Source organism: Oryctolagus cuniculus, chromosome 2 (assembly GCF_964237555.1).
Source record: "Oryctolagus cuniculus chromosome 2, mOryCun1.1, whole genome shotgun sequence".
Classification (NCBI taxonomy): Eukaryota; Metazoa; Chordata; class Mammalia; order Lagomorpha; family Leporidae; genus Oryctolagus; species Oryctolagus cuniculus.
In genome coordinates, this window is record NC_091433.1 from 10,328,912 (window position 1) to 10,356,896 (window position 27,985).

General features: G+C 46.0%; 1 protein-coding gene across 2 annotated transcripts in view; it reads left to right on the top strand.

The window, feature by feature from the left end:
- Positions 1–1,014: 1,014 nt before the first annotated feature.
- C1QTNF7 (C1q and TNF related 7) overlaps positions 1,015–27,985 on the top strand; it is a 120,748-nt gene continuing 93,777 nt past the window's right edge. For both annotated transcript variants that reach the window (XM_051830167.2, XM_008274297.4), the window contains exon 1: positions 1,015–1,490. Coding sequence is in view for 1 of the 2 variants with exons in the window: in XM_008274297.4 (XP_008272519.1) it covers positions 1,478–1,490 (13 nt within the window). In the remaining variant the exon portion in view is untranslated. The remainder of the gene's footprint in view (positions 1,491–27,985) is intronic.

Below are 27,985 nucleotides of genomic sequence, written 5' to 3' on the forward strand. Positions count from 1 at the left end.
GGCATACATTGTCCTATGTTTATTTCTGAACTTTCAAATATGAACTATCCCTAATGGGAACAGATACACAAACAAAAATCGTCAACATCATTCAAGAGGCAGAGGGACAGAGAGAGAGAGAAAGGTCCCATCTGCTGGTTCACTAGTCAAATGCTCACAATGGCTGGTACTAGTCTGGGCTAAAACGGGGAACTAGGAACTTAATCCAGGGACCCATCACTGCAGCAATCACCTGCTACCTCCTGGAGCCAGCACTGATGGGAACCTGGAATCAGGAGCCAGAGCTGGGAGTCAAACCAAGACACGAGTGTCTTAGCAGCATCTTAACTGCTAGGCCAAATAGCCACTCCTCAGAAACGTTCAATTGGTCTGAACATACACACTACTTTATTCATCTATTCAGTATTTATGGAGACCTGTTATCTAGCAGATAATGAGCAGGACTTGTTTTGAGACATACCATAATATACGTTTAAAATCACCATTTGCAGTTGACCACACTTAAAAGTTGGCTGTGATTTAAAGTCACAGATGCTCCTATGCGTGTACGTGTGTTGAGGCAACTGGAAGAGGGATGATAGTAATAAAATCTGTAACACTGATAACAGACTAAATGTCAGAAGATTTATTCAACCACACAAACAAATTTTACAGGATAAGCGTTCTTCCTAGAATGTATGATTCACATATAGGATAAAGTTTAAGACAAGACCAATGCTAATAACATCACTTGAACTACTTTCCCCTTTTCTGGAAACAACATGTATGATTATCCTAAATTGCCAAATAGATAAATTGGGAGCAAGTTTCCTGGAAATAATTCTGTTACCAAAAGTGATGTTTAAGCACACTTTTACTAATACCTCTATTATGTAAGTTGAAGCATAAACTTTCCTAAGAGCTCTTTTTTTCTTTTCCTTTTTTTTTTTTTTTTTTTTTTTTTGGCTTGCAGTGAATTGATGACATTTGGTCTTCAGTGTCTTAAAAGGCGAAAGCCACTTGAATCACCACAGTGAGACGAGCAGTGGATAACAGAGAGACAGAACGGTTTTGCTTTCTGACAAGGTTTCCTTCCGTTTGCTCAGCCCTAGTCTGCAGAAGGAGGTCCCCTACTCCCACTCATTCCTAACTAGTGTATATATTAAGCCCTTTGAAATGTGAGTATTATGGGAAGGATCGCAGTTGCTTTAAATTATAGCAGTTGGCAAGTGCCTGGGAGAAGGAGTGGGAGGTTATTTAAACTGAGAAAGACAGTTGCAAAACCTAGCACAACAGCATGAGTTCCAAGCTTCTAACACATTCTCAAGCTCAGACGGGCACTTTATTTTTCATCAAGTTGTTTTGTGCTTTGTTTTGGAGCAGCTTCGAAGAAGAAACATCTATTTCTACTTTAACTTTTTTTTTTAATGGTTTCTGAATTCATGGGACAACCAAGGCAAGACAACCTCAAGCGTGGGGGAACAGTTTGATACCAGCAATGGCCAGAAAAGGTAAGGAACCATTTTCACTTCAGTCTTTCTCTTTTTCCCTCCTGTCTGGCCTTTGTCAAAATATTTACTGGAAGATCTTACAACGGCTACTTGTAAAGAAATGGAGGAACCTGTAGGAAGCATGTCAACAAATGATAAATCAGACGGTGCAAAGCCACAGCGGTACTGCGTTTCTCCTACTTCCTACTCTGCTTGACGGGTGAATCTCCGTAAAACGTCTTTGACTCTATGAAAAATGCCATTTCCCTTAGAAAATGTGTGTTGCCGGGGGGTGGGAGAGTTCTTCAAAAATCTCCAATCTGGTGAGCTTCTCATTCGCCAATGTGGCCATGACCTAATTTACTGCCAAGGTTAGAGTACCTGTGTTTCCTTATCCTGCTATGTGCAACTCAACCCCAGAGCTGTGATTCTTCTAACTAGAAATCTTTCCCCACGGAAGATTTTAATATCATTCCCTGAATTCTCTTCGTTGCGGTTTCTATGACTGCTTATAAACTTGTTTTGCAGGGTATGTTTTTAAATGTGAAATAAATCATTTGACTTTCCCTTTGTAACGACATAGGAGGATGTTACAGGAGTTCTATATTCTGGAGGGAGGAGAAGTGCTCAAGTCAACATTCATTAGTCGCAGTTGGCTGACTGTGCTGTTGTCTAAGCCGGGGTGCTTTGCCTCCTAGACAGGTAGGGCGCAGAGAGGCTGGGGTGTTTTGTCTTTCTATGCAGCGGTCCCGTGAGAAGTATCTCATGGTTGGAGGTGGAGGGGTGTGCCGATGTGCGATGCGTTGTTCCCATTTCCCTAAGAAAATATCTGTTATCAGTGTTTCCATCTCTCCAAGGCAGAATTCCAGGTGCAGAAAAACCAGAGATCTGCAAATTCTTCTGGCAGGCTCGGGTTTTAAAACACAACTCCACTCTCCTTGCTGCGCGCACACATGTGAGCTCACGGGCAGAGGTTACGACACCGTGTGGGTCTGATTGAGCTGGAGTGACGTGGGACACGTAGGTGACCTGAGCTGCAAAACCCACTGGGACAACAACACTGGCAAAGTAACCCGGGAGGCCTTGGTGGGGAGAGGGGGGAAGGACAAGTGAGGCACTGCTGGGGACGCTGCTCTCGGGCTTACAAGGGTTCTACCTTCTTGCTCGCCAGCTGTGGCTGTGTTTCTGGGTTATTTTCTCCTCTGTCTCACATTCTGGTTGTAGAAGGTGGATTGCGCCACTTCCCCTGCCATGTGGTCTCAGTGAAAGAAAGGACAGGGACTACGGTCAAGGGAAGCGCGTTATTACAGAAAAGCCAGAAGGCGGCACCCTGGGCTCCCAGCAAAGCGGTCAAGAGGCTCAGATGGCTTCTCTCCCTCCACGCTTGCTGGTGGACTCAGGCACTTTCAGCTGCCCGTTCCAAGCCCTCTTTCTGTAGTCGTCTCTGTTTTCTCCCTCCACGTTCCGCCACACTGGCCCGCAGACCGTGAAGGAGGGAGCAGTGGGTTGGACAGAGATGATAATTCCCATCGCTTCGCTCTGGTCTTCTCGGCCAGTCCCCGGGCCAGTGGGGGAAGCCCCCTCCCTGTTTGGAGGGGGTCTCCGGGCCCCGCCCATGACCTCATCGCAGGCAGCCTGCGAGCTGGGGTGGCCGGCGGTGCGTGGCGCCTGAGTTGTACCCTGGGGATGGGTGCGGCCTGGAAATGCGCACTATGCCATGACGTGAGTGTTGGGGCTGCAGCGCCGGCTTCCTGCACGGGCTCCCAAGGAGGCTGGCGGCATCTCAGGAAGCCAAGGCCGCCAGGCCCCACCTCTGGGCCCCAAGCAGGACAAAAACAAAAAGGGTTGGGGTTGCTAATGAAGCCCCGAGCCAGCTGACTCACCCCAGGCGCAGTAATGAGACCTGGACAGTGCCCTGGAAAGGACAGGTCAGGGTTGTCCCAAAAGGGCGCTGATGACAGAGGCCCAGTGTGACCTAATGCGCCTCCTGGCCTAAGGAGAGAGAAGCAGCAGGAGGAGGCTTTTAACTGCCGAACTGCCGGATCGTGGGCCACGCTGCAGCGGCCACAAGCCAGCTTAGCCCCGGCTGTGGGCCACGGTGGCAAGTCTCAAATCCTGTGACCCTCAACGCAGCAAGTCACAGGTTCAAGGATCAATGCTGAGAGGCAAGGCAAGCGACATGGTGGCAATTCCACGGAGGGTAACAGTGTCTGGTCTGTGCCCAATCCTTTACCAAGACTCTTTGAACTTGGTCTTTGATGAGTGTAGAAGGATGAAAACATGGAGAGGGGCTTTGCAAACTGGCCTGCTGAAACCAAGAAGGCTTTCCATAGGACTGTATTTGAACCAGACCTTGGTGGGCGTGTCAGCTACCATGAGAAGGCTGGAAGGGAATGGGTGTCCAGGCAGAGGTAGGCATGCAGAGGCACAGAGGCGTAAGGAGCATGGCTGCTCCCATAACCCGAGTAACTTAGGGGTGATGAGGCTGTATTTCCTAAAGTGTGTTCCAAGGAACACTAGTTTCTTGGGTTATTCCTAAGAGGAACAACAAAAGCATTTCCTGGTCAGGCATATTTGAGAATGTGAAGAGCTGTGCACCAGTGAACCAGAGCTGCAGCTCTAAGGTCACAAACACCTGACTTCGAATTCCAGCTGCAGCCCTGGATGTCCCTGTGAACTTGGGCCCATTCAGGCATCATTTTCTTTATCCATTAAGTGACCGTGGTAATTATATTCATCTTGTAGGGCATTCTGAGGTTTAAGGGAACAGCCTACTGTAAGCAGAGGGCCTGGTGGATGATGGGAGCTTGATGACCATCAGCTCTTCCTGTTGGCTATTAAACACTGCTTTCTCGACTGTAGGACTTCTCTCATGTTTTAGCTGGGTACTGTGCCCTGACTCTCCTTGAGTGGGGCATTAGACTCTAATGCTTTCCAAACTCATCTAATCATGAAACCAATTTTTCCTCCAAAAAATATCACACAGACCATGAAGTACTTGCTGGAAGGTGGTGCGGTTGAGTTGGCCCAGTGAGCTGAGGTCACAAGTCCTCCGAGAGTACAGTCTTCTGAGATTTGATTGGGATGTGCCAATCTCCACTAGCCGCTTCACAAATGTCAACAGCTGGGCATCTCGTATCTTAGGAAATTGCCTGTTTGAAAAACTATTGTTAAGCTTTAGAAGGGAGAGAAATGCAACAGCCAAGTAAATTCTTGTCAGTAATTTCACACTGAACTGTCAGCCTTTGCCTTCAGTTTGAGGACCTGCTGTGTAGAGGACAATGCAAAAGGGAGAACCTAGGAGAAAACATGATCCCACCATCAAGGAGCTATCAAAAGAATGGGGAAAATAAACCACCTATTTAATATCCAAAATTCAAGGTCAGATACCACAAGAGAGAACATGAGAGGCTCAAAGGGAACTCAAAGGGAATTCAAAGAGTTGACCACAGGTGCCTGGATTAGCCAGGATAATGAGCTACATTCCTTGATGTGTGTCATGTGCATGGAACTGTGCCAAATAATTCCCCACAAGGTAACTGTCGATTTATCCATTTCACAGATAAGAAAACTGAGCCCCAGAGCAATTCTGTCTGGAATTTCTGCCTGGTGTCTTTCACACACCAACAGGCAGGGTAGGGGTCTAGAACTTGGGCCCCTCACCCAGGAAGACGCCTCAGAGGAAGGAATGTGTCATTTGGCCTTGAAGGATGGATAAGGACTGGTGGGAGGGAGGGGCGTTCTGGGCGGAGAGAAGAATATTAGCAAAAGCGTGGGAGAGGACAGCACAGGCAGCAGCAAGAAGGCAGCCCTGGCAGGACAAAGTGCAGGCACAGAGACGGGAGAAAGATGAGCGAGGAAGACTTGGTTGGAATCAGATCATAGCAAGCCTTGAATGCCAAACCACAGAGTTTGGATTTTTCATGGAATAATCACGAAAGGTTTGTAAACAAGAAAGCAACATGATGAGAACAATGATTTAGGATGTTTAATCAGTGCGCAGCGGGGACAGAGAGTCCACTTCCCGTTAGGAGGCCAGTGTGTCCAGGCAGGAGACCGCGGCAGTGGCTGTCCACAGCCGCTAAGGGGTGGAGGCACACATTCAGCTCAGCTGCACCAAGGCCTTGACCATCACAAAAATCTTTCAAAATAACATCCTCACTAAATCCAAATTCCACATGGGCCTCAATAGCAACACGGGAGGGAATGGAAATGAGGGAGTGTGGCGGGGGCCAGTTGACCTGTGAGAGCCCTCGTAGCTCTCCCACTCCATGAGATAACGCTCGCAGCACTTTTTTGGAAATCATTAACTATATAGTTCCCTATTTGATCACCAAGTTCCAGACCCCTCCTTCATATCAAGCAGGCATATTTCCAAAAGAACTTTAGGGCCTACAAAAGTTTTATGAGTTTACAGCTAAAGCAATTACATATTAATGGTATTGGTATGCAACCGCTGGGGGAGGGCGCATGTTAATATAGCCTTTCAGGAGAAGCTCGTATGCATCCTCCTGGCCATCTGCCTTTTGCAAACTTCGACTGTCTTTCTCTGCGGACTGAGAACTCTTCCTGCAGTTTGTACCATGTCAGACGCGGGAGGGCTTTTGGATGACGGTTCCCTGTGTTGGAGTCCTGTGGCTTTCTGCAGCTCCTACACAGGCGGCAAGCCCCTGGAGAGCAAGCACCCACTCGCGTTTTGATTCGCCGCTGCCTTCCAACAGCATGTCTGAATCTTCATGTATAAACACAAGTCTGCAAGAGATGGCACCTTTCTTTATTTTCTTTAATTCCATTTAAATCTGATTCAAAGAGACCATGCCAGCAGAAACTTCAGTTACAGAAATTAGTGGTGCACCTGCCTCCATGTTCCAACCAGTGTCAGACACAGACCCTGACAGGTCTTCTTTTATGTTCGTCAGGCCTGCTCTTATAAATTACCTATCCCTTTGATGTCTGTGGATTGTGGTTTCGTACCTTCCTTGGGAATCGAGGATCACAGTCAAGCTCGGGACTGGATGTCTGGGCAGTCCCAGGAAGCCCTCCGCTCACAGAGTTGGCCCTACAGAGTGAGCACTTCTTCTTTCCGAGGCCCTGACCCCTGCCCTCTCCCATCAACAGTCCTTTCCACTGCTCCCCAGCACATGCTTGGACTTCGACTTTCTGAAAAGAAGTGTTGTTTTCAAGACACTTCTGCGTCCTGCTCTGAAAAACCCCTGAGACAAGGCAATAGTCTTGAAATAGGCAGCACTCCTGTAAGGGTGAGCTGGGAATGGAGAACAACACAAATCCTCATTCCTGCTAAGTGATCCTGTCACACACCTAATAAGTTCTCAGCAATCAGCAGTGAAACCTGTGTCCCAGATGACGGTAGAGGGACTCCTTCAGAGTTATTCCGTCTGTCTCCGGAGGAGCTATTTACTGTGATCAGGTTAAGTATCTTTTTATGAAGTCTCTACCTTGTGCCAGGACTGTATTTATCCTGTCTCTGTGTCCCCAAACTCATGTTGTGCCTGCCTCCAAAACCTTTTTGCATACTGCCATGGGTACCCCCACAAAGGATTCCTTGTTTTCTGTAGAAATCTGGTGCTTTGGTCTTGACTAATCCTTCAGTAACCATTTCCAATTAAAATTTAATTTAACTGGAGAAAGTTTCCCTCCTGTAAACACAGCATGACTGCTTGATGCGGTAATAAATGGGAGGGGTTCCTTCCTCCATCTCTGCATCTGTCTGCAAGGTGGCAGACTCAGCCTATGGCAGAGAGGACAGCAAGGCAAAGCACCTTGTCCAAGGCCACACAGTTAGAGGAGACCTCAAACTCCAAAATGTGGGAAATGGAATAAAATGATGGGTTAATTTTGGTGCAAAAATTATGAAATCCGTGCATCATCTTTTCATAATATGCATGTTCCATAAACATTCTGAAGACTCCTCACCATGTTCGTCTGACTTCTGCCTCAAAGTCAAGAGAAGGAAATTGGTCCTACTTAATGAAAGACTAATTATTGACCAGTGTTGGACATTTATAGTTTTAGGGTCCTGACATACTGCCAATCATAGAAAGCCATAGCTAATGTAGTTGCCTCAAAATACATCCTCCCAGACATACTCGGACAATATTTTATTTTATTTTATTTTATTTTATTTTATTTTATTTATTTGACACGTAGAGTTAAAGACAGTGGGAGAGAGAGAGAAAGGTCTTCCTTCCATTGGTTCACCCCCCAAATGGCCACCACAGCCGGCGCTGCGCCAATCCGAAGCCAGGAGCCAGGTGCTTCTTCCTGGTCTCCTATCTGGGTGCAGGGGCCCAAACACTTGGGCCATCCTCACTGCCCTCCCGGGCCACAGCAGAGAGCTGGACTGGAAGAGGAGCAGCCAGGACTAGAACCTGGCACCGCAGGCGGAGGATTAAACAAGTGAGCCGCAGCGCCAGCCCCCACTCAGACAATATTTGAGAGCTGTCATTAGAACACTAATTGGCTACCTACAGTAAAGAGTTAACTCCCTGAAATTGGTTAAGTGATTTGTTTCACTTTACTGTTCACACCATTAATTTATTTAGAAATGACTGTGTATAAAGTAATTTTTGTCGCATTCCACTCTAAAATCTGATCTGACAACAAAGGAACCTTAGTTAAGGTATTCTTGGAATGTACTGGAATCACCCACCCACTTTGTCACAGGTGTGTCTATCAAGATTGCTAGCCGCTCCTCTTTTCCTTCACAGTAAACCACGTAGTCCCTGACATGGTCTCGGGGTGTGATGATTTCACTGTGTCCTCTGCACAGCCTGTGTTGGAAAGGTAATTCCCAGTGCAACAGTGTTGGAAAGCAGGGACTAACAGAAGGCGTTTAGACAGTGAAAGCGCCACCCTCATAGATGGATTAATGAGGGAGGGGCTTGGAGCTTGAGGTGTGCTCTTTTGCTCTCTCTTTCTCCCCACCCTTCCGCATGCTCTCTTGCCCTCCTGCCCTCCACCATGGGATATGTAACACCAAGGCCCTTTGATCTTGGAATTCCCAGTTTCCAGAACTGTAAGAAACAAACCTCTGTTCTTTGTTAATTACTCAGTCTCAAGTATTCTACTTTAGCAACACAAAATGGACCAAGGTGGGAGCTTTGGAAATTTGTCTTGTGACCTTCTGTCTGCCTTCGCCCTGGGCTCTCCCTCGAGTCTCCCATTACCTGTGCACACTCCCTCCACAGCGTCTTGGGTGGCCCTCTTCACTACTCAGCACAAGTCCACAGCATCTGAGCCTATTCCCTTGCCTCTGTATAAAATATGTTGAACCATATAAAAACGCTGACATCCAGCCATATGTTACCAACAAAAAAAAAAATGGCAACTCCATGTGATTCTAATATAAATTGGAGGCACTAAGAAAAACTCTCATTTCTGGTAGACAATTTATGTATCAGGCTCTGAAATGTAACAAAAATGTTTTCAGTGCCTTACTGTTTGTCCAGGAGGCTGAGGTGGAATGATATCCAAACAGACTTTTAGAATTTAAGCTGCAGATGCCACCTTCAATTTCAATGCCAGCAGAGGTCAAACATGCATCGTTAATAAAGCTACTCCTTCACTTAAACACCACTAGTCACCAGGAAGTTCTTCGTCATGCCAGAATCGCATCCTTTTTTGCATCTCCCGATTGGTCCTGTTCTGCTTTTAGCGGTATAAGGAAAGGCCCTCCCTCCCCTGGATTTTAAATACTTGAAGGCTGCCCCCCTCCGCCTTCCCCGCCCTCTGTCGGTGCCTCTCTGTGCTTGCAGGGAGGGTCGTCCCCCTGACTCACCTAAGATACGCGTGCCCCTTTAGAAACAAGCTTTGGCTTGATCGCCAGGCTCGAAATGGCTTGTGTGTCTCATGCCAACTTGATCCTCGCTGTCCTGAGCTGGAGAATGGCTGCCTGAATCCCTGTGTGAACAAAGAAGCTGGGGATGCCGCTGTGGTAGAGTGGGTTAAGCTGCCACCTGCGATGCCGGCATTCCCTATGCGCACTGGGTTGGGTCCCTGCTGATCCACTTCAGATCCAGCTCTTTGTTAATGCACCTAGGAAAGGAGCAGAAGATGGCCCAAGTGTTTGGATCCCTACACTCACATGCGAGGCCCAGGTGGAGTTCCAGGCTTCTGGCTTCAGCCTAGCCCAGCTCAGGCCATTGCAGCCATTTGGGTGGTGAGTCAACCAGCGAATGGAAGATATCCCTTCCCCTCTTAATTCTGCCTTTCAGAGAAATATATATTTTTAAAAAGAGAGACGGAAGAGAAGAGAAGAATCCAATTTAGGGTTAGCAAGAGAGTATCAAGAGTTCAATTAGTTGCCGGCACTGTGGCTCACTAGGCTAATCCTCCACCCGTGGTACCGGCACCCTGGGTTCTAGTCCTGGTTGGGGCGCTGGATTCTGTCCCGGTTGCTCCTCTTCCAGTCCAGCTCTCTGCTGTGGCTCAGGAAGGCAGTGGAGGATGGCCCAAGTGCTTGGGCCCTGCACCCGCATGGGAGACCAGGAGGAAGCACCTGGCTCCTGGCTTCGGATCAGCACAGCGCACCGGCCGCAATGCATCAACCGTAGCAGCCACTTGGGGGGTGAACCAACGGCAAAGGAAGACCTTTCTCTCTGTCTCTCTCTCTCTCTCACTGTCTAACTCTGCATGTCAAAAAAAAAAAATAAAATAAATAAAATAAAAAAGAGTTAATTAGTGAGGTGTCAAGAAGTATCAGATATATGCCAGGGCTGTATAACCTCTACTTTGGAGGTCATCTGACAGCCCGCAGTGCAGGGGAATGACCCACATCTCTGATCCTAATGCTCCGTTTTCCCTAATTGCCATGTGCACCAGCCTCACCAGTAAGTTCATCTCATACAAGGGACTCCTGGAACATTCAGATTCTGTCTTACACTGAGTTGCAACAAAGCCCATTTTCATCCATTTGTGATGCTGCATTCTTCACAGTTAACTATAAAGAATGAAGGTCCTGGGACCACAATCTGCGTGTGTCTGTTTCAGCCTTAAGTCTCCCTGGCTGTGTGACTGCACCCAAGTTACTGGAACTCTCTGAACCTCTGTTTGTTCATCTTTGAAAACGGGCATAATATGTACTGGACTTACTGGAGGTAAAAGTGAGATACTGTGCAAGAAAATGTGTGCAAGCTAGAAAGTGAAATACAGGGCCGGTGCCGTGGCTCACTTGGTTAATCCTCCGCCTGCATCGCATATGGGCACTGGGATCTAGTCCCGGTTGCTCCTCTTCCAGTCCAGCTCTTTGCTGTGGCCCGGGAGGGCAGTGGAGGATGGTCCAAGTGCTTGGGCGCCTGCACCCACTTCGGAGATCAGGAGGAAGCACCTGGCTCCTGGCTTTGGATGGGCATAACTCTGGCTGTGGTGGCCATTTGGGGGGTGAACCAACAGAAGGAAGACCTTTCTCTATGTCTCTCTCTCTCACTGACTAACTCTATCTGTCAAATAAAAAAAAAAAGTGAAATACAAATGCTGCAAATGCCAGCTACTCTTTCCCTAGACCTCTTTGTTATGGTAGATTTCTTCTCTCTGGACAAATTAGCACTTAACTGGGGATTAAAAACAAAAGTACAACCAAGAAGATTGAACACACACTAGAAATTTAGTGAATGCATTCTTATGTGAGTGTAGACATGTCCAGAGAGAGAATTTTAGCCAAGTTGAAAATATTTCCACACTGCTGGGAAAGCAGAGTGGCAAGCAGGCTCCAGACCAGTGCTCCCGGCTTGCTTTGATTACACTGGTGTCCCGTACCTCTAATTCTCTGTTCCACACTTTCACTGTGTTCTAATCCCATTCTGCAGCCCACAATAAATAGAAATTTCAGAAATAAGGAATTCTTAAGTTCCGAGTAGCACAATGAACTCTTTCATTGTCCCACTCTGCCTCAACTGAGACAGGAGTCATCACTTTGTCCAGCGTCTCCACACCATATACACCACCTACCCATTAGTCACTTAGTAGTGCTCTGGGCTCCCAGTCTGCCTATCATAGTATTGCAGTGCTAGTCTTCAAGTAACACTTATTTAATACTGGCCTCTGGGCCAAACTTTTACTACAATATATTATTATTACTGTTGCTATTATTGAAATTATTGTTATTAAAATTTTTTGCTTCATTGTTAGTTACTGTTAATCTCTTACTATGACTAATTTGTAAGCTCAATTTTATCATAAATATGTATACGTAAAAAAAATTGTGTATGTAGAGTTTTGAGGTTTTGAATATCCACTGGGGTCTTACAGTGTGTCCCCCACAAATAAGGGCAGTGGTTTCAAGGCTTCAGGTGTTTGGCTTGGATGATGTATTCTTGCCATTTGCTCACACAATTCTACATTGTTGCCCTAACACTTTTTTCTGCACAAGAAAATATGATTTCCCAGGGTTACATCAGCAGTAAGACATAGCTTAGCTCTAGACAATAAGTCAGAGGCTACCTCCCTACCCTCAGGACCAAGCAGACAATGCACATGTGTGGATGAGCATGGCAGAGACCCCAGAGAGCTAGGATCCCGTGCTCCACCAGAAAGGCTGGCCACCCTCAGCTGGCCGTAGGGAAACCTGGCTCAGCTGTGCCAGATCTTCAGCATTTCAAGAAAACCCATGTATTTGCATGTTTCCATGAAGTGTTATTATTCCAAAAGACTGGCTAGGGTATACATTTGACTCAGTAGTTAAGATGCCACTTGGGATACCCACACCCCGTATCAGATCGCCTGGGTTGGAGTCTCAGAACACTCCCAAATCTAGCTTCCTGGTAACACACACTCTGGATAAAGCCATGTGATCGCTCAAGTAGTTGGGTTCCTGTCACCCACGTGGAGGACCCAGATTGTCTTCACAACTCCTGGCTTGGCCTGTTCCAGCCTCGGCTGTTGCAGGCATTTGAGGAGTGGATGGGAGGTCACTCTCTCTCTCTCTACCTTTCAAATAAATCTAAAAATATATGAAATAATGTCTGTGTGTTTGACCTTTAGAAATGGTGATTTCCTATGAGTCAATACAGTGTCATCGGGAGACATAAAGAGTCCCACGTTCCTGCTATGTGAGAAATCTCCAGAGCCTTTGCAATGATAAAGTTGAGAACATTTCAAAAAGTTCATGGGAAAATGAAATTAAAATATTTAAAAATAATGTTTATTCTAGTACAAAAAAATTGAAACCCATGCATACGAGTAGGCCTCAAAAAGCTCATGGAAAATACATATCAGGAAAAACTACACAGGGACTTCAAAACTTTTTTGCACCAAAGTAAATGTAACTTTTCATTCTACATTTCCAGTAACTTTGGATAAATGTGCACATGTATGGGGGTATCATGCCCCACCCCCACCCCATGACAGGAGACAGCAGGGTACACTCCTGGCTCAGAAGGCACAGTTATGGGCAAACCTTCAAAGCCCCTGCAAAGTGGATGATATGTTTGTCCCTATTTTGCAAGGAAGACTGAAGACTCACCTCTACTGGAGCGATTTGTGGCCCTGCACACCTGCTGGCCTACAGAGCCAGGGTCCTCCTGTTTCCTAGCAGGCAAGGCTGCAGGACACAGTGTGAAGTGGGTGCTGCTGCCCGTTTCCCAGTGCTGGAGGCTGGAGCAGATGAAGATCCTCCTACCTCTCTTGGCAACTTCCAACCTCCACATCACTACCCCTTCTGCAGTTGCCTCTCCTACACTCTCTCTCTTCCAGGTCTTACCCTGGTCCTGTTCCACCCAGCCCCATTCCTCCAGCCGTCTCCCTCCTCCTGGCCTGTTCTCTGCTCCCCACAATCTGTGTTCTCACCTCACCCTTAAACCTCTTGTCTTCACACCCTCTCATCCTATTTCTCTCTTCTCTGCTTTCCCATCCTATTTCATGGCAATCAGTGTCTTCTCTCAATTCCTTTCTTCTCATTTCATTGCTTCTCTGTGTTTTTGCCACATTTTCCCCCAAGTTTGGATGCCTTTCCTTTGTTTGCATGTGTGCTTGATCCCCTGCAGCGTATGCGCCTCTAGATAACATACATGCCTAGCAAAATGCCTGGTGCATAGAAGAATTCCATTAAGTGTCTGTTGGCCTCTTCTACAAATGTTCCAGGCAAATTGAAAGAAATGTGCAAAACAAAGCACTTTAAATGGAAACAGAAAATCAAAGCCATGAGGAGGAGGAGGAGCTAAATATGTGAACCACAGGATCAAGCTGGTTACTAGGGTTGAGCATAAAATTCCACTTCCTGGCAGCCACACCCTGATACTTTTCAGATGCAAGTGACCCATGATGCCTTGGGTCTGCTCAGGGTCAGAGGATGGACAGAGGGGAAATGAGTCCCCTTTCTGGTGCTCCCACTCGGGCCCTGCCTTGGAACAAATTTGTCTTCCTTATCTCACTTTTATGTGCAGCAACCCCTTAATCTCTCACTGAACATCCCGTGTTGCCCTGTGTGACAACCTCGCTCAAATCCTGTTTAGAAATGCTGCTGTGTGTAGCAAGGAATGCGAGTCTTGCAGCAAAGGTAGTTTATGGCTGAAGCTGTTGCAAGGCTGTTGCTGAGGGAGATCTGTAAATCCTGGTTAACCAGAGAGCTTAGATGCAGCCTCAGGCTACAGCAAACTGGTTCCTGGGCAGAAAGGATCTCATAAAGGAAGGAAAGAAAGAAGGAAGGGAAAGTTCATCCCAGTCTGTTTCCATTTTTCCCTGGAGTGACTCATTTTCTTCGTCCTTCGTCCTTCCTTACCCTGGACTCTCATCACCTTCCCTTGGACTGAGTTCTGGTTTTTGCTGCGCTCCCTCCAGCTGGACTTCTGAGGAAATTTCCCAAGATCTTTTGTTAACACCTTGGGATTCTGATCCTAAGAGGCAGCAAAGTATAGGCTGCCCTGAAGCTAGGGCAGATCTGGGGGAGACCCCAGCTCTGTCATTTTCTAGACTGTGTCATGGAGCAATGAACTTCTCCTCCCTTCATTTCCTTGCTATAAACAAATGAGGGTAATATCATCCATCTCATTAGACTTGCGGAAAGAATTAAGGGAGATAATGTACTGCTCTATAATTTACAGCTAATGCTAAAAATCCTGTTTCTATTGCAGGAATGGAGGAGAAAGCAGGGTGATATGCGGGGTGTTGTCCCAGACTCCCTCCTTTGTTTTCCTTCCCTCCTCCCTCCCTCCCTCCTTCCCTCCCTTTCTCCTTCCTTCCTTCCTTCCTTCCTTCCTTCCTTCCTTCCTTCCTTCCTTCCTTCCATTTCTCTTCCCCCATAACCTCCCAGCTTGAACACACATTCTGTAAGCTTTCTATTTGAACAAAACTCATTTATTTTCTTTAGCAACCCATAACAACAACCCCAACTGTAAACCCCCTTCACTGTCAGACTTACTTCATCTACTCCAGAAAACAACATTGTAACAGGATTTCAGTGAGATCCTGGGATCCAGAAGTGTAGGTGAGTGGAGAAGCAGCATCATCAGATTACATAAACAGAAGAGAGCAAGAAATTTCACTGTGGTCTTCGATCTTGGCTGCACCTTAACGATCAGTGAGGCAGCTTGGAGGAAGCCCAGGCTGCACCCAAGACCATTACGTCAGTCTCTGGGGGTGAGATCCAGGCTTAAACCGTGCTTTAGCGCTCCCGCAGGTGATTCTAACATGCAGCCAGGGCAGAGAGCTGTTTCCCTCCACCCAACAGGTTGATCAGGGATCTTGACTGAGTGTGCCCCTCAAGCTACACCCCACTACACACTTGCTTTAAACTGCCCTTGATGACATTTCCTACTGCGTGTCAGATGCATCTCTTGATTACCTCCCTTCATCCTTTACGTAAACCCTGTAAGGTAGTTGCAACCCATTCAGCAGAGGAGGAAATGGGATTCAGAGAAGCTCCATCGTTTGCCTGAAGTCACTAAGTGGGAAGCCAGGATTCAAGCTTGGGTCTGTACCACCCAGGTGCCCGTCGTCTTTTCACCCTGCCACTCCCAGTATAAAGCACTAATCCAATCCTGTGTGCTTCCTTCTAAACCTGCAAAAGGACAAAACGACCCTACAAGACAATGTGCCAACACCAACCCCGTGGCCCCTGAATGAAAGTGAAGGGAAGTGCAAATGTGCCCCAGGCGGCAGCTTCACCTTCCAGGTACAAATGGGCTTGAGCAAGGTTCAAAGCTTTTCAGAGAGCGGTGAGTGAGCAGGAGATCTGCAGAGGAGCAGCCAGAATCCGGATGGCCCATCACAGACACTAATTGGAAAATGCAGAGCCTTGAGCTACAGATAGTTGGGTTTGGCCACTCTCAGCACTGCTGTGTCCATTATCTGCCCACTCCTTCCTCCTTCCCTGAATGCGGTCATTGCCAACATCTGCCTGCCAGATCATCCCCCACGTGCCAGCTCATATGCCTGCTTCTCTCGCTGAAAGCAAATCTTCACATCCCTTAATTATCCCTGTAAACTCGTGCCCATTTGCAAGTATTATTTCTCTCATATATCCAGGCATATATATGATCCTGAGGCCTTCTTTAATTTCTAGAATATTAGCTTGGAAAAAAAACAAAATCTAATAAAAAATACAATATTAGCTCTAAATAGCTGCATAATCTATGTCGATGAGATGATTTCCATTTGGTCTGCAGACTGGAGATCTTAGGATTCATTATTCTTTTCACTGAGACAGCAGAGGGAACAAAATAACATTTCCCTTCCAATGAAAAGACCTCCAATCCTGGAAATTGCTGATGCAATGTCCACTTCACAGAGTCAGTGACATTTCATGTTGGCTTAAGAAAAAATCTTTAAAACTTATATTTTAAAAGAAATTGGCCTGCAAGTTCATTCCAGGACAAGTTTTAGAATCTTTGAGAATAAAGTTGGGTAGGCCCGTTAGAGAGGCTGCTTACTTTGGACAGACAAATGGCCAATGTGCACACAAAAGGGAGAATTGAGTATTTTCCTTTTGGCTGATATTTTCTTCCAAAGTTGGTCTAATATGAATTGGGGGAAGCCACACCACACACCCATAAAACACAAGCACCTCACATAGAGCTCGTGTCTCAGAGCACAGTTTTCCTGGGACCTGGCTGCAGTTTATACAAGGTAGCTGCCGGTGACATCCCTGGTCGATGACAAAAGCTATCAGCAGGAAGGAGAGACAGCATCTCCTGAGGATCCATTTTTGTCTGGCTTGAGCCCTTGGTCCTGATTGAACGCTGCACGAACATGAGTTCATTCAGCTCTGCGAATTCCTGCAGGAGGTGAAGGAACTGGACCACATGGCTAGTGCGTGCGGCAAGATCTCAGCTGCAGAGCGAGACCAAAACTCCCATTTGTTCAAAATGTGCTTGAATCAATGAACGACTGGATAACAACAATAACAAAGAAAGAAGTGTATTACATGATGGAACCAGTGGGCCTGATGCCATCTATCCCTGGGGCATTAGGAGCAGGTGTTTTGCTGCATCTGGAGTTTCAGGCAAGGTGCATTTCGGCATCCGTCCTTCTCTTTCTCCACAGCTGGGGGAAACGAGGCTGAGTGGTCCCAGACCTCACAGAAGAGGATGACTGGGTCGTTGGGGAGAGAGGGGATCTGCACAGACAGCAGAGGCCAGGGGAAGGATGCGTGCACAGAGTTCTTGGTGCACACCAAGTAGGCCTGTTTGATTGGAAAAGAATATTCTAGAAAGAAGGTAGTATTCTAAAAGTTAGATTCGGGGGTGGAGGGGGTGGGCAGTACTCTATGGCACAGTCAGTCAAGCCACCATTTGCAATGCCAGCACCCCACATTGGAGTGTCAGTTCGAGTCCAGGCTGCTCTGCTTCCGATCAGGCTCCCTGCTACTGCACCTGGGAAAGCAGCAGCAGATGACCCTAGTGCTTGGGACCCTGCCACCTATGTGAGAAACCTGGGTGGAGTTAAAGGTTCCTGGCTTTGGCAGGGGCTTGCAGCCCATTAGGGAGTGAACCAATAAATGAATTCTCTCTCTCTCTCTCTCTCTTTCTCTCTCTCTCTCTCCCTTTCAAACAATAAATAAATCTTTTTTAGAAACTTATCAAAGAGTTCAATCTGAGGAAGGAGAGTAGCAGAGAGGCAATTCTGACTTTATTCTAAAGGAAGTGAGAAGCTATCAAAGGTTTTCAGGTGAGAGAGACACAGGTGGGTAGCAGAGTTTCAGAGGAAGTCAGCTGCGGCTTGGCAGAGGACTGGGAGCCGGGAGGCTGGAATGGTGACACCCTGCAGTAGCTTGGAAGCTGTGGCTCTCTGTGGCCCTGCGTGTCCTCTGAGTCCTGCTTTGCTCTGTCCTGGAAGCTGTTCTGACACAACACATCTTCAGGCTGCCCGGGCTCTGTTGGGTCATCTAAATTCTACCAGCTTTTGATGTGGAGATGTCATCAGGACCTTGAGTGCATTCCAGGAAATCTTCCAGGGGAGAACACACTATAAAGAACCCCCACCCCCCTCCCTGGCCCCGTGACACACAAGTTGAACTCGGGAAGCAAAGAGATGATAAGGGGAAAACCGCAGTGTGGGAAAAATGAGATTTTTCCCCCCAATTGCTCTAAGACATAAATTTAAATTATGGACCCCGGAGAAGAAATGACACCATATGAGGTGCTCACTGGAATGTTGCTAAGCCTTAAAGAATGATTTTCCATAGAAACAGGACCTCAACCCATCCCGGCTCATATATGCACATGTGGTCACCCTTGATTCCTGCTTTTATTAGAGTTATCTGCAGAGATCAGCGCACTGGGACTCTCCTAGCCAGGGCGTGCTTTTGGGGATAATGGCTGCATGCTGTTTACAGGTTGTAAAAATTCAAGAAGGCTATGTCTGTCGGGGAATTAGAACTGAACCCGAGTTCACTTCTTAGCCTTGTGACCCTGGGCAAGTTCACTCAACTGCAGAAACCCCAGGATCTGATGAAACAGTAGATAGGTCAGCGTCTTACTCTAAGTAAAGAATTGACAGAGCAGAGAGTAGGGTCATTAATCAATGCCAGCAACACCAGGGCTGGGTAAAGACCTGAGAAACCAGAGCTCAGATGGCCTACCCCAAAAAAAAAAAAAATGCCAACTACACAACCCCACCCATCCATTTGTTGCCACAAGAGAAGGCACAGGATTTTTATGTGAAATCTCCCAGTTTTTAAATAATAGCGACTAATTCGGAACATTTGTTAAACCTCAAACTGAACCAAATTTGCTTGCAGGTTTGCAAACAAGGACTAGCAGTTTACAAGTTGGCATAGATATTGAGATCAGGCACAGAGAAACCCCCACAGAGAGCTCAAAACCCCTTCTGCCACGTGCTAGTTGTGTGTGCTTGAACACATTCTCCAAAGCTTGCATTTCTCACCCAAAAATTGTGGATCCTAAAGACAACCCATGAAGTGATGAATTCAAGTGCACAGCCCCCACTGATGAGAAAGAGGCTGGAGCCCCTGGCTGTACCAGACATTAACCCTTTGGGTGGGAGACTAGAGCAATTGTTTTGATCAAAGTCCCCTCTGTAATGCTCAACTTAGCAACAACTATTTTCAAGGCTCAATCAAGATTTGTCTCTTGTGCCCACTCCTCACCATCCAGAATGGCTTTCATGCCATTTGAAACCACGTTCTGTGTTAAGACAGACAACATATGAGAAGGAGCGTGGCCAACCACTAGCGGATGTGTGGCATTCGAATGACTCATCACAAGACAAGGCAGAGGGTAAGAGCCTCCTGAGAGGTACAGAAGAAACACAGGAGCAAGACGTGTGGAAGAGCAGAAGCAGGTGTAGGCTTCTGCATCTAAGCCAGGACTGGAGAGCTAGGAGTGGAGCTGGTGCCATGGCTCAATAGGCTAATCCTCCGCCTGTGGCGCCAGCACACCCAGTTCTAGTCCCGGTCGGGGTGCCAGATTCTGTCCCAGTTGCCCCTCTTCCAGGCCAGCTCTCTGCTGTGGCCAGGGAGTGCAGTGGAGGATGGCCCAAGTGCTTGGGCCCTGCACCCCATGGGAGACCAGGAGAAGCACCTGGCTCCTGGCTTCAGATCAGCATGGTGCGCTGGCCACAGCGCATGGGCTGCGGCAGCCATTGGAGGGTGAACCAACGGCAAAGGAAGACCTTTCTCTCTGTCTCTCTCTCTCTCACTGTCCACTCTGCCTGTCAAAAAAAAAAAAAAAAAAACAGCTAGGTGTGGACAGGGTGGGTTTGTGCACTTCCAGCCAGCGCAGTTGTACTGTGCTCACCAGTGGCCCCCGGGCTTGGTCTGTGCTCTCTGTCTTCCAGTAGTCTTAGTTGTGCCTTTGTGCTGTGCAAGTCAAGTGGGATGGGACCATGGAATATCCACTAGGGGATTAGATAGGTTCTTGGTCCTCAGCTCCCTGTTCCTTCCCAGAAAACGCTGCTACCCTCCTCTTCCACTGGGGGCCTGGGCACAGGTGTAAGAAAGGGCAGGCACCCTAGACCAGGGTCCTCAGTCAATATCTTCATGCCAGAGGGAGCCACATAAAATAGCAAATAGCATGGAAAGAAGAGTGTAAAAACTTTTATCTGGCTTTTCAAACAAAGGTCATACATTTTCTTTCTGTGGTGGGGTCATGAGTTATGTTGCTGGCCCTGGAAGTGAGAAGTTATGTTGCTGGCCCTGGAGGCGGGAAGAATCTCTGGGAAAAGTATGGGTAGAGATGAAAAAAAGGTGGATCCACGCTACTAGCGTTTTGAGTGACACAGTTCTACCTTGTGTCTAGGCCACCATGGGACACTTGGCATCCTAGCCCACTTCTCCCCCAAAGGTGTCAACAGAACCTAAATCCTTCCAAGAAAGTGCGACATCATGTCCCAAATCCAGACAGGAAGAAAAACAGATGAACAAAGGAAATATTGGTGTAAGAAATAGGACTGTGGAATCATAAAAATCTTAGCATGGAAGGGACCTCAGAGGCTGTTGGTCAAACTCCACTGAAACCCCCAACAGGATACTCAGCACCTTCTTGAGGAGTCCTGGTGACTGACCCACCCAAAGCACTGTCAGAAGAGAGTCTGATATCCAGTTCCAGAGATTCTTTTCCTTCTGAAGAATGGTTTTTGCCCAGAGACACAGCTTCACAGTGTATGATAAACACAAACAGGCATTCATACCTACCTGTAGCCTCACACACAGCCAAGAACCAAGGAGAGATTCTAGCCAGAGAAGGAAAACAAGGATACAGTCCCTCACCCCTCCAGAAAGGGTCTGGCAGGTGTAGCAGCAGTGGTCTGTCCACAGAACATGCCTTCAGGTGCTTCTGCTTGGACAGCCATCCATCCACTAGACGGAATCAAAACTTCCTTCAGAAAATAATCCACAGAAATAGTATGTAAACACACAGAGCTTTGAGACTGACTTTGGGATTAGATTGACTGACCAGGCATCTGAGAGTTAAGTTCCATGGGCAAAAGGAACCTATCAGTCTTTTAAAAACACATTTATTTGTAGTAGTGGTGTTCTATAAAGTCATCACAAATGTTGAATTAGCCAATCTTGAACCATTGCTTCCAGGGGAATTTAAGGGTTAGGTTCTAGGGAGCCTCTGATCATGACTGTTTCAGCAGTCGATCATCACATAACCTTGCTTTACACGTGTTTATGTTTAAGGACACCTTATTCCACATATGTTTTTAATTCATCAAACTCACAGCCAACAGCCCTGTAACTCATGCCTGAATGAAGATTATCTAACACATACTTTCTCTGCAATGCACATCACAGCTTCTTGCACTTAGGAACACTCGAGAGAATCGCTCTTCTTGGGAGCCATTTTAAAATTACCCAAAAGCAATGAATACTAAGAACCAAAATGAAAAGCTAGACACTTGCTTATAGAATGAGTTGAAAGGAGAAGGCAGAACACATTTATTTGATCTCAACGGTGCATATCACAATGATCAGGAAGATATCATGAGTATTGATTTGGGGCTGCAAATAAACTTTAGCAAGGAGTTGAATCCTCAAGTACAGAATCTGCAAAATGAGGACTGATAGTATTTCAAGGTTACTCACATGCTCACCCATCAGATGTAACATTTGCACTTCAACTTGGCCTTGCAGATCTCCAGTGAGGTCATAGCAGACAAGTGCCTATCTTAGACCCACAAGCACTAGCAGACAGCACACTGTCAGAAAACAACAGAGGGCTCCATTGCAAAGCTGGGCTTTTCTTTCCTGATGGGATGTAGACCCCAGATGGGATTATCCTGAGAGTCTTTCCAGGACATTACATAATCATCCATTTACATATTTTAGTATTAAATTAAGAAACTCTTCTTCCTATGAAAGCAGACATTTTCTGGAACTTCCATGAGTTGATCCTGGTTGTGTCCTTGCCTCCTCCCACAGGGCAATCTTTCAAATATTTGAAGACACCCCCTGCTGCCTCTTCCAAAATGGCAACTTCCCTTGCCTGACATCTCCTCCCTCTGACTGTTCCTCATAATTTCCTCAATTTCCTCATCCTTGTCACTTTCTTGGGACATGCTCTAATCTTTCAGAAAGTGACTGCCGTGTCCTGCTCGGCTCTCGCATAAAATGAGCAGCCTGAAACTCTGCTGTCAGGACAGCTCATTCCCAGTTTTCTGGAAAGTAAATGAGCAACATTTATGAAACTCGTTAAAGTAATCATACCCTTCCATGGGCTGCACTGTGGCATAATAGGAAAAGGAGCTGCCTGTGGTGCCAGCATCCCATATGGGTAGTGGTTTGAGTCTTGGCTGGTCCACTTCTGATCCAGCTCCCTGCTAATGGCCTGGTAAAGCAGCACAAGACGGCCCAAGTACTGGGTCCCTGACACCCACATGGGAGACCAGAAGAAGCTCCTGGATCCTGGCTTCAGATCAGCCCAGCTCTGGCCATTATGGACATTTAGGGAGTGAACCATCCAATGGAAGATTCTCTCTCTCTCTCTTGATCTCTGTCTCTCTGTCTCTCCTCTTCTCTCTGTTGCTCTGCTTTTCAAATAAATAAATACATTTTAAAAAGAAATAAACACACTATACCTGTCTTAACCCTTATCCTAAGAGAATAATTATGGGTGTGTGCTAAAATTTAGTCAGAGGGATGTCTGTTACTGGGTTTTTTACCACTCTTTCACATGTAGAAACATTTAAAAATCCAAAGGTAGAACAACATTGAAGAAATTATGGCATATGCAAGCAGCCATTATTAAATATTATGTAAACATTAAAATGGTAATGTAAGTGAATCTGTATTCACTTTAAATGATCATAATAGAAAAGCTTATAAAGAATGAGTACAATATGATAACATTTTTTATGAAAACACACATATGAAAAACATTCCCAAGAGGTTAATCTAAGGTTGATTGTACTTAAAGTGTTTCTCTTCTTTGCCTATTATTTTCTATAATAAGCTGCTACATTGATAATACAGAAACCAATTCTGTTTGGCATTCAAAAGCATTAAATTAGACAGTTTTTCGGTAGTGCCCTACTGCTTTGATTATAAGGTCCAGTCACCCCGGCTGGGATGCAAGGCTGTCAGGATCACGCCTCCTGAGTTTCCTCAGTCTTCACTAGCACTTTCCACTTCAGCCCTAAGGAACCACCCCAAGTTCTCAGAATCTGCTTTCCACGTTACACCTTCAGCTTGACACATGCTCCACGTTAAGGAACTGGCTTGGGGAGATTGTCCAAAATTACATAACTGTGGCCGGGGCCACGACTCAATAAGCTAGTCCTCCGCCTGCGGCACCTGCACACCGGGTTCTAGTCCCGGTCAGGGCGCCGGATTCTGTCCTGGTTGCCCCTCTTCCAGGCCAGCTCTCTGCTATGGCCCGGGAGTGCAGTGGAGGATGGCCCAAGTACTTGGGCCCTGCACCCCCTGGGAGACCAGGAGAAGCACCTGGCTCCTGGCTTCGGATCAGTGCGGTGCACCGGTCACAGCGCACCAGCTGCAGCGACCATTGGAGGGTGAACCAATGGCAAAGGAAGACCTTTCTCTCTGTCTCTCTCTCTCTCACTGTCCACTCTGCCTGTCAAAAAAAGAAAAGAAAAGAAACAAAATTACACAACTAATAAAATGACAAAACCAGTCTACATCTTTGTGGACAAAACCAGTCCACATCCTCTGCCTCTGCAGGATCAGAATGAAAAACCTGGACTGCCAAAGTGGTAATTTTCTAATTATGTTGGTACCATAATGGCACAGGCCAGGTAACCATGTCTCATGTTCTCAGTTCGATCCAAGGGAAGACAAGCCCTGACATATAGTTCCTTCCACTGCCACATACAAGAAGGTCAAAATCATGGCAGAAATCTGGTTCTCTTTTGGAGAAGAATTTCCTAGGCTCTTCAGAGCAATATTTTAGCCAGACATTTAATCCCAGTTTGCAAACATAGGCCCAGAGTAGACAGATTTCACTAATACAGTCTATTCCGACTTCTTTGTCTCTTTCACTATAAGAATTTAATATTGAATTTCAAAGCCTAAATGGCATAAATAAATTCCAGATGTCTTCTCAAATCCCTAAATCTCACAACAGACCGGAAAGACTGTGCTGTATGTGAATGAATGGTTGCATTTAGTTCCCTGGGAAGCCCAAGCTATCTGCAGCCAGTTCTGCAGCCATCCTCCACTAATGCCTTTGATTTTCCTAAGTTAGTTAGCTCAAGACTCACAGCCCAGCTGTCTGACGTATGTTCTGCTCTATTCCTCCTCTCAAGGGGCAAAATAGCATCCTGGCAAAGATCAAGTCATAGAAACTACACTTCCTGGGTTCCAATTCAGCAGGATGACTTTGGGCAAGTCACTCAGCCTTTCTATTCGTCAGCTTTCTCATCTGCAGAATGGGGTTAAACTTAGTACCTGTACTTCACAAGGTCATTGAGGAGATTAATGAGCTAACAAGTTGAAGTTTTTAGCATAGTACCAATCACAGAGAAAATGCCCACACTCATTACCTCAGAGGGTGTGTGTGTGTGTGTGTGTGTGTGTGTGGGAGAGAGAGAGAGAGAGAGAGAGAGAGAGAGAGAGAGCTGACATAGGAGGTCTTCAATGGCTAGGAAAGTCCCATCTCTTCTTCCTACCGGTAAAACAGCACCAATTCCCCTTTGCTTTAATAGGATTCTCCTCCTTTTAGGAAGGACTAAGCACCTAAATTCAGGTCATAGATCCCTCCCCAAAGCCTGACCCAGCCCTGACTTCTACCTGAGTCAGCATTCATAACCCTTGTGCCGAACTCATGCTGTCTTACCAACTTCACATGCAGCATAGCGCCACTCACGAGACTATAAAATTTCTCCCCTCAGAAGAAATTTCTTGATGTAGCTTCATGTCTCCAATTAATTAAAGACCAAATCTGTACAACACCAATGCACTTGTCATAAGTGATCAAAAAATTAATAGTTTTCTTCCTTCTCACCCAGTCCCTATTAAAAATTGGCACCTGTGTTTGCAAGACACAATTACAGTCATGAGAGACCTTCGTTACTAATCTTCAATGGAGAATTTACAGCCCATATATCCTTCAGCAACTCAGTTTCACACTTCAAAACCATGTATCAGTGCCAGATGGCAACTGGACAAGCTTGGCGCCATTTCACCCTTGGCATTATCTTTTCACCTTGCAATAGTGAGAGAAGCTTACGTAACATTTTGTGGTTTGCAGAGTGCTTTCACAGGCAATCACTTGCTTACTCTTCACACCAACTCTATAACTAGGTATGATTATCATCATTACAGCCATCATCATCATGATTTTGCAATGTGGGAAACGAAAGCCTTAAAACATGAAAACACCCCAAATCATTCACCTTATAATGGTTCAGAGGAAATTTGAATCTGGATTCCTATCTTGAAACTTTGTAGTTTTCTTTTTCTACCAAATGGTGCTGCAAAAGTTAGAAGATTAAGAATGCAAACCTTAAAAGAGATTTCATTAATTTTTTCATTGCATCTCTTCCTTTGGATGATTTTTTTTTTTTGGTTGGAACTTCAAGTGTCATGCCCTGTCTGATGTGACTTTAGTGGGCAAGGATAAGCCCAGCATTTTACCAGGTGGAGCTCTTTCTATGGGCTATTATTATAGTGCATTACAAAGTTGTTTTTTTAAAAGAAAAGTATATTTAATTGTATTTTCATTCAAGCAGATACCATAGCCAAATGATGTCTCATCTAAAAGAAAAAAATGAGCTATTGCAGAAAATTTGCTCAGAAAGAAGTCAAATCTTTTGCAACAATGGATTAACCAAAATCTGATAGTATTCCCTATTGAAATGAGAATAAACGTGAAAAGGGGACCTGTGTTGGTCAGATAATACGGTCAATGCAATATAAACCCAACTTGCATGGCTGGCTGAGTGGAGGGGGTCTTTTTCTCTCCTTGAAAGGAGTTAGTTTGGAGATACACAATTAAGGGTGGAAGTGATGGCATCTCTCTTAGTCACTTCAGACTTCCATAACAAAATACCACAGGCTGGGTGGTTTAAACAACAATCTTCTTTTTCCTCCATCAACCACCACCCACGAGGCTGAGCAGTCTGAGGTCAAGGCACCAGCAGATCTGGTGTTTGGTGATGCTTCACTTCTTGGCGTGCAGATGGCCATCTTTTGTTGTTCCTTTACATGGTAGGGAGTGGTGGGGGGAGAAAGAGAGAGAGAGAGAAGGAAAGGCGGGGGGAGGAGAGGACAAGCTCTCTCTAGCCTCTTCTCATAAGGTCACTGACTCTACTCTCATGAGCTAATTGCCTCCTATTGGCCCACCTCTTAATGATCTCACACTGTGGAATTTTGCCGTCGGAAGCCTGGGTTCCTTCTTTGCTTCTCCTCATCCACCGCCATATGCAGCTGTCCTCATTGTGATTACAAGATATCTACTCTGTTTCAATGCTGTGACTGCCTTCTGGATCCATAGCAAATGGCAGAGAACAAAATTCAAACAGATGACAGCAGCTGAGTCTTTCTCCTTTATGAAGCTTTCCTAGTAGCCTATTCCATCAACCTCTGCCTACTTTTTATTATCTTGATTGGGGATCCCATGGCCTTTCCTGGCTACAAAGGAGGCTGGGAAGATGGGTATTTATCTGGTCACAGTGCCTCCTGAGGTAAACAAATTCTATGTTAGCTATAAAGAAGTGCAAAATGAACTTTTAGAAGCAACTGATTGAATCTGCCAAGAAAACGATTCGTTGAGGGCCTGCAACATGTTACTCACAAATTAGACAATACTAAGTAGGAAAGAGCACTCTACTTGCATTAGACATAGAAACTGATACCAGGAGAGAGGCAAAATGTGCAGTGTGATGCAATTGTCTCAGAAGATTGCCATGTAAATTTTTTTCAAGTTGCAATGTCTGGCAAAGTAGACATTCAAATTTGGTTTCAAATGTTTCCTTCTCTTTTTCCTCTCTCAAAGGAAGCAGTTGCAACACAGGTTTCTTCTTGGAATGCCTCTATATTTGAATTGTCTAATTAATCTTGTGATCCAACTGTGGCTACAATTCTGGCCAGTGTTACCAACATCTCCCAGTTCCTGGCAAGTGTAACACCCCTGCCTTGTTAGAGCATGGCATATCTTTCCTGCTTCATAGGTTCTCTTTTTGGTTGATTCTTTAGAGATGTAATGGTATTGTGTACACTTGTTAAAGATTTGGTTATTTATTTGAAAGGCAGAGTGACAGAGAGAGAAAATCTTCTATCATCACTTCTTCACTCCTCAAATGCCTATAACTGCCAGGGTTAGGTCATGTCAAAGATAAGAGCCAGGAACTCCACCTGGGTTTCCCACATGTGTGACAGCAACACAGATACTGTGGGGCATCAATCATTGCTTCAGCAGGAAGCTGGAGTGGAAAAGGAAGGCTGGGACTCAAACCAGCACTCTGATATGGGATTTGAGGTTCCAAGCAGCAGCTTAACCCACTATGTCTCAATGTCCAATGCTGTTGTTTCCACTTTTAAAGTCATCAGATAAGATAAAGTCTTTGGCTTGGTAGTTTGCCTATTCATTCTATTAGGCAAATAGATACCTCAGTGGTATCTGCTGAATGAGTGAATCTCAGTGTCAGCGTTTACTAGCTATGTGACCTTGGGCAAAGTGTCACACCTCCAAGTGAGCATGGAAAGAAAGTGAAGTTTTGTTGTTATGAGCCACTGAAATTGTTGGTTTATTCCATTGCCAGTTTATGGCAGCAACAGCTGATGATTTGAGCCTGCCACCATGTGAGCAGAGGAAGGAAATTCATGAAAAAGATGTGATTGATCAACAGACAATGCCAACAGCACTTACTGGGGAATATTATCCACACTGCCACAAGACACACTGTTCCCCTCTGGTCCTTTAAATTAGGAAGCAGTCCTGAAAGGTGATAACTTCATGTATAACAAATACATAAGCAGGCCGGCGCCGCGGCTCAATAGACTAATCCTCCGCCTTGCGGCGCTGGCACACTGGGTTCTAGTCCAGGTCGGGGCACTGGATTCTGTCATGGTTGCCCCTCTTCCAGGCCAGCTCTCTGCTGTGGCCAGGGAGTGCAGTGGAGGATGGCCCAAGTACTTGGGC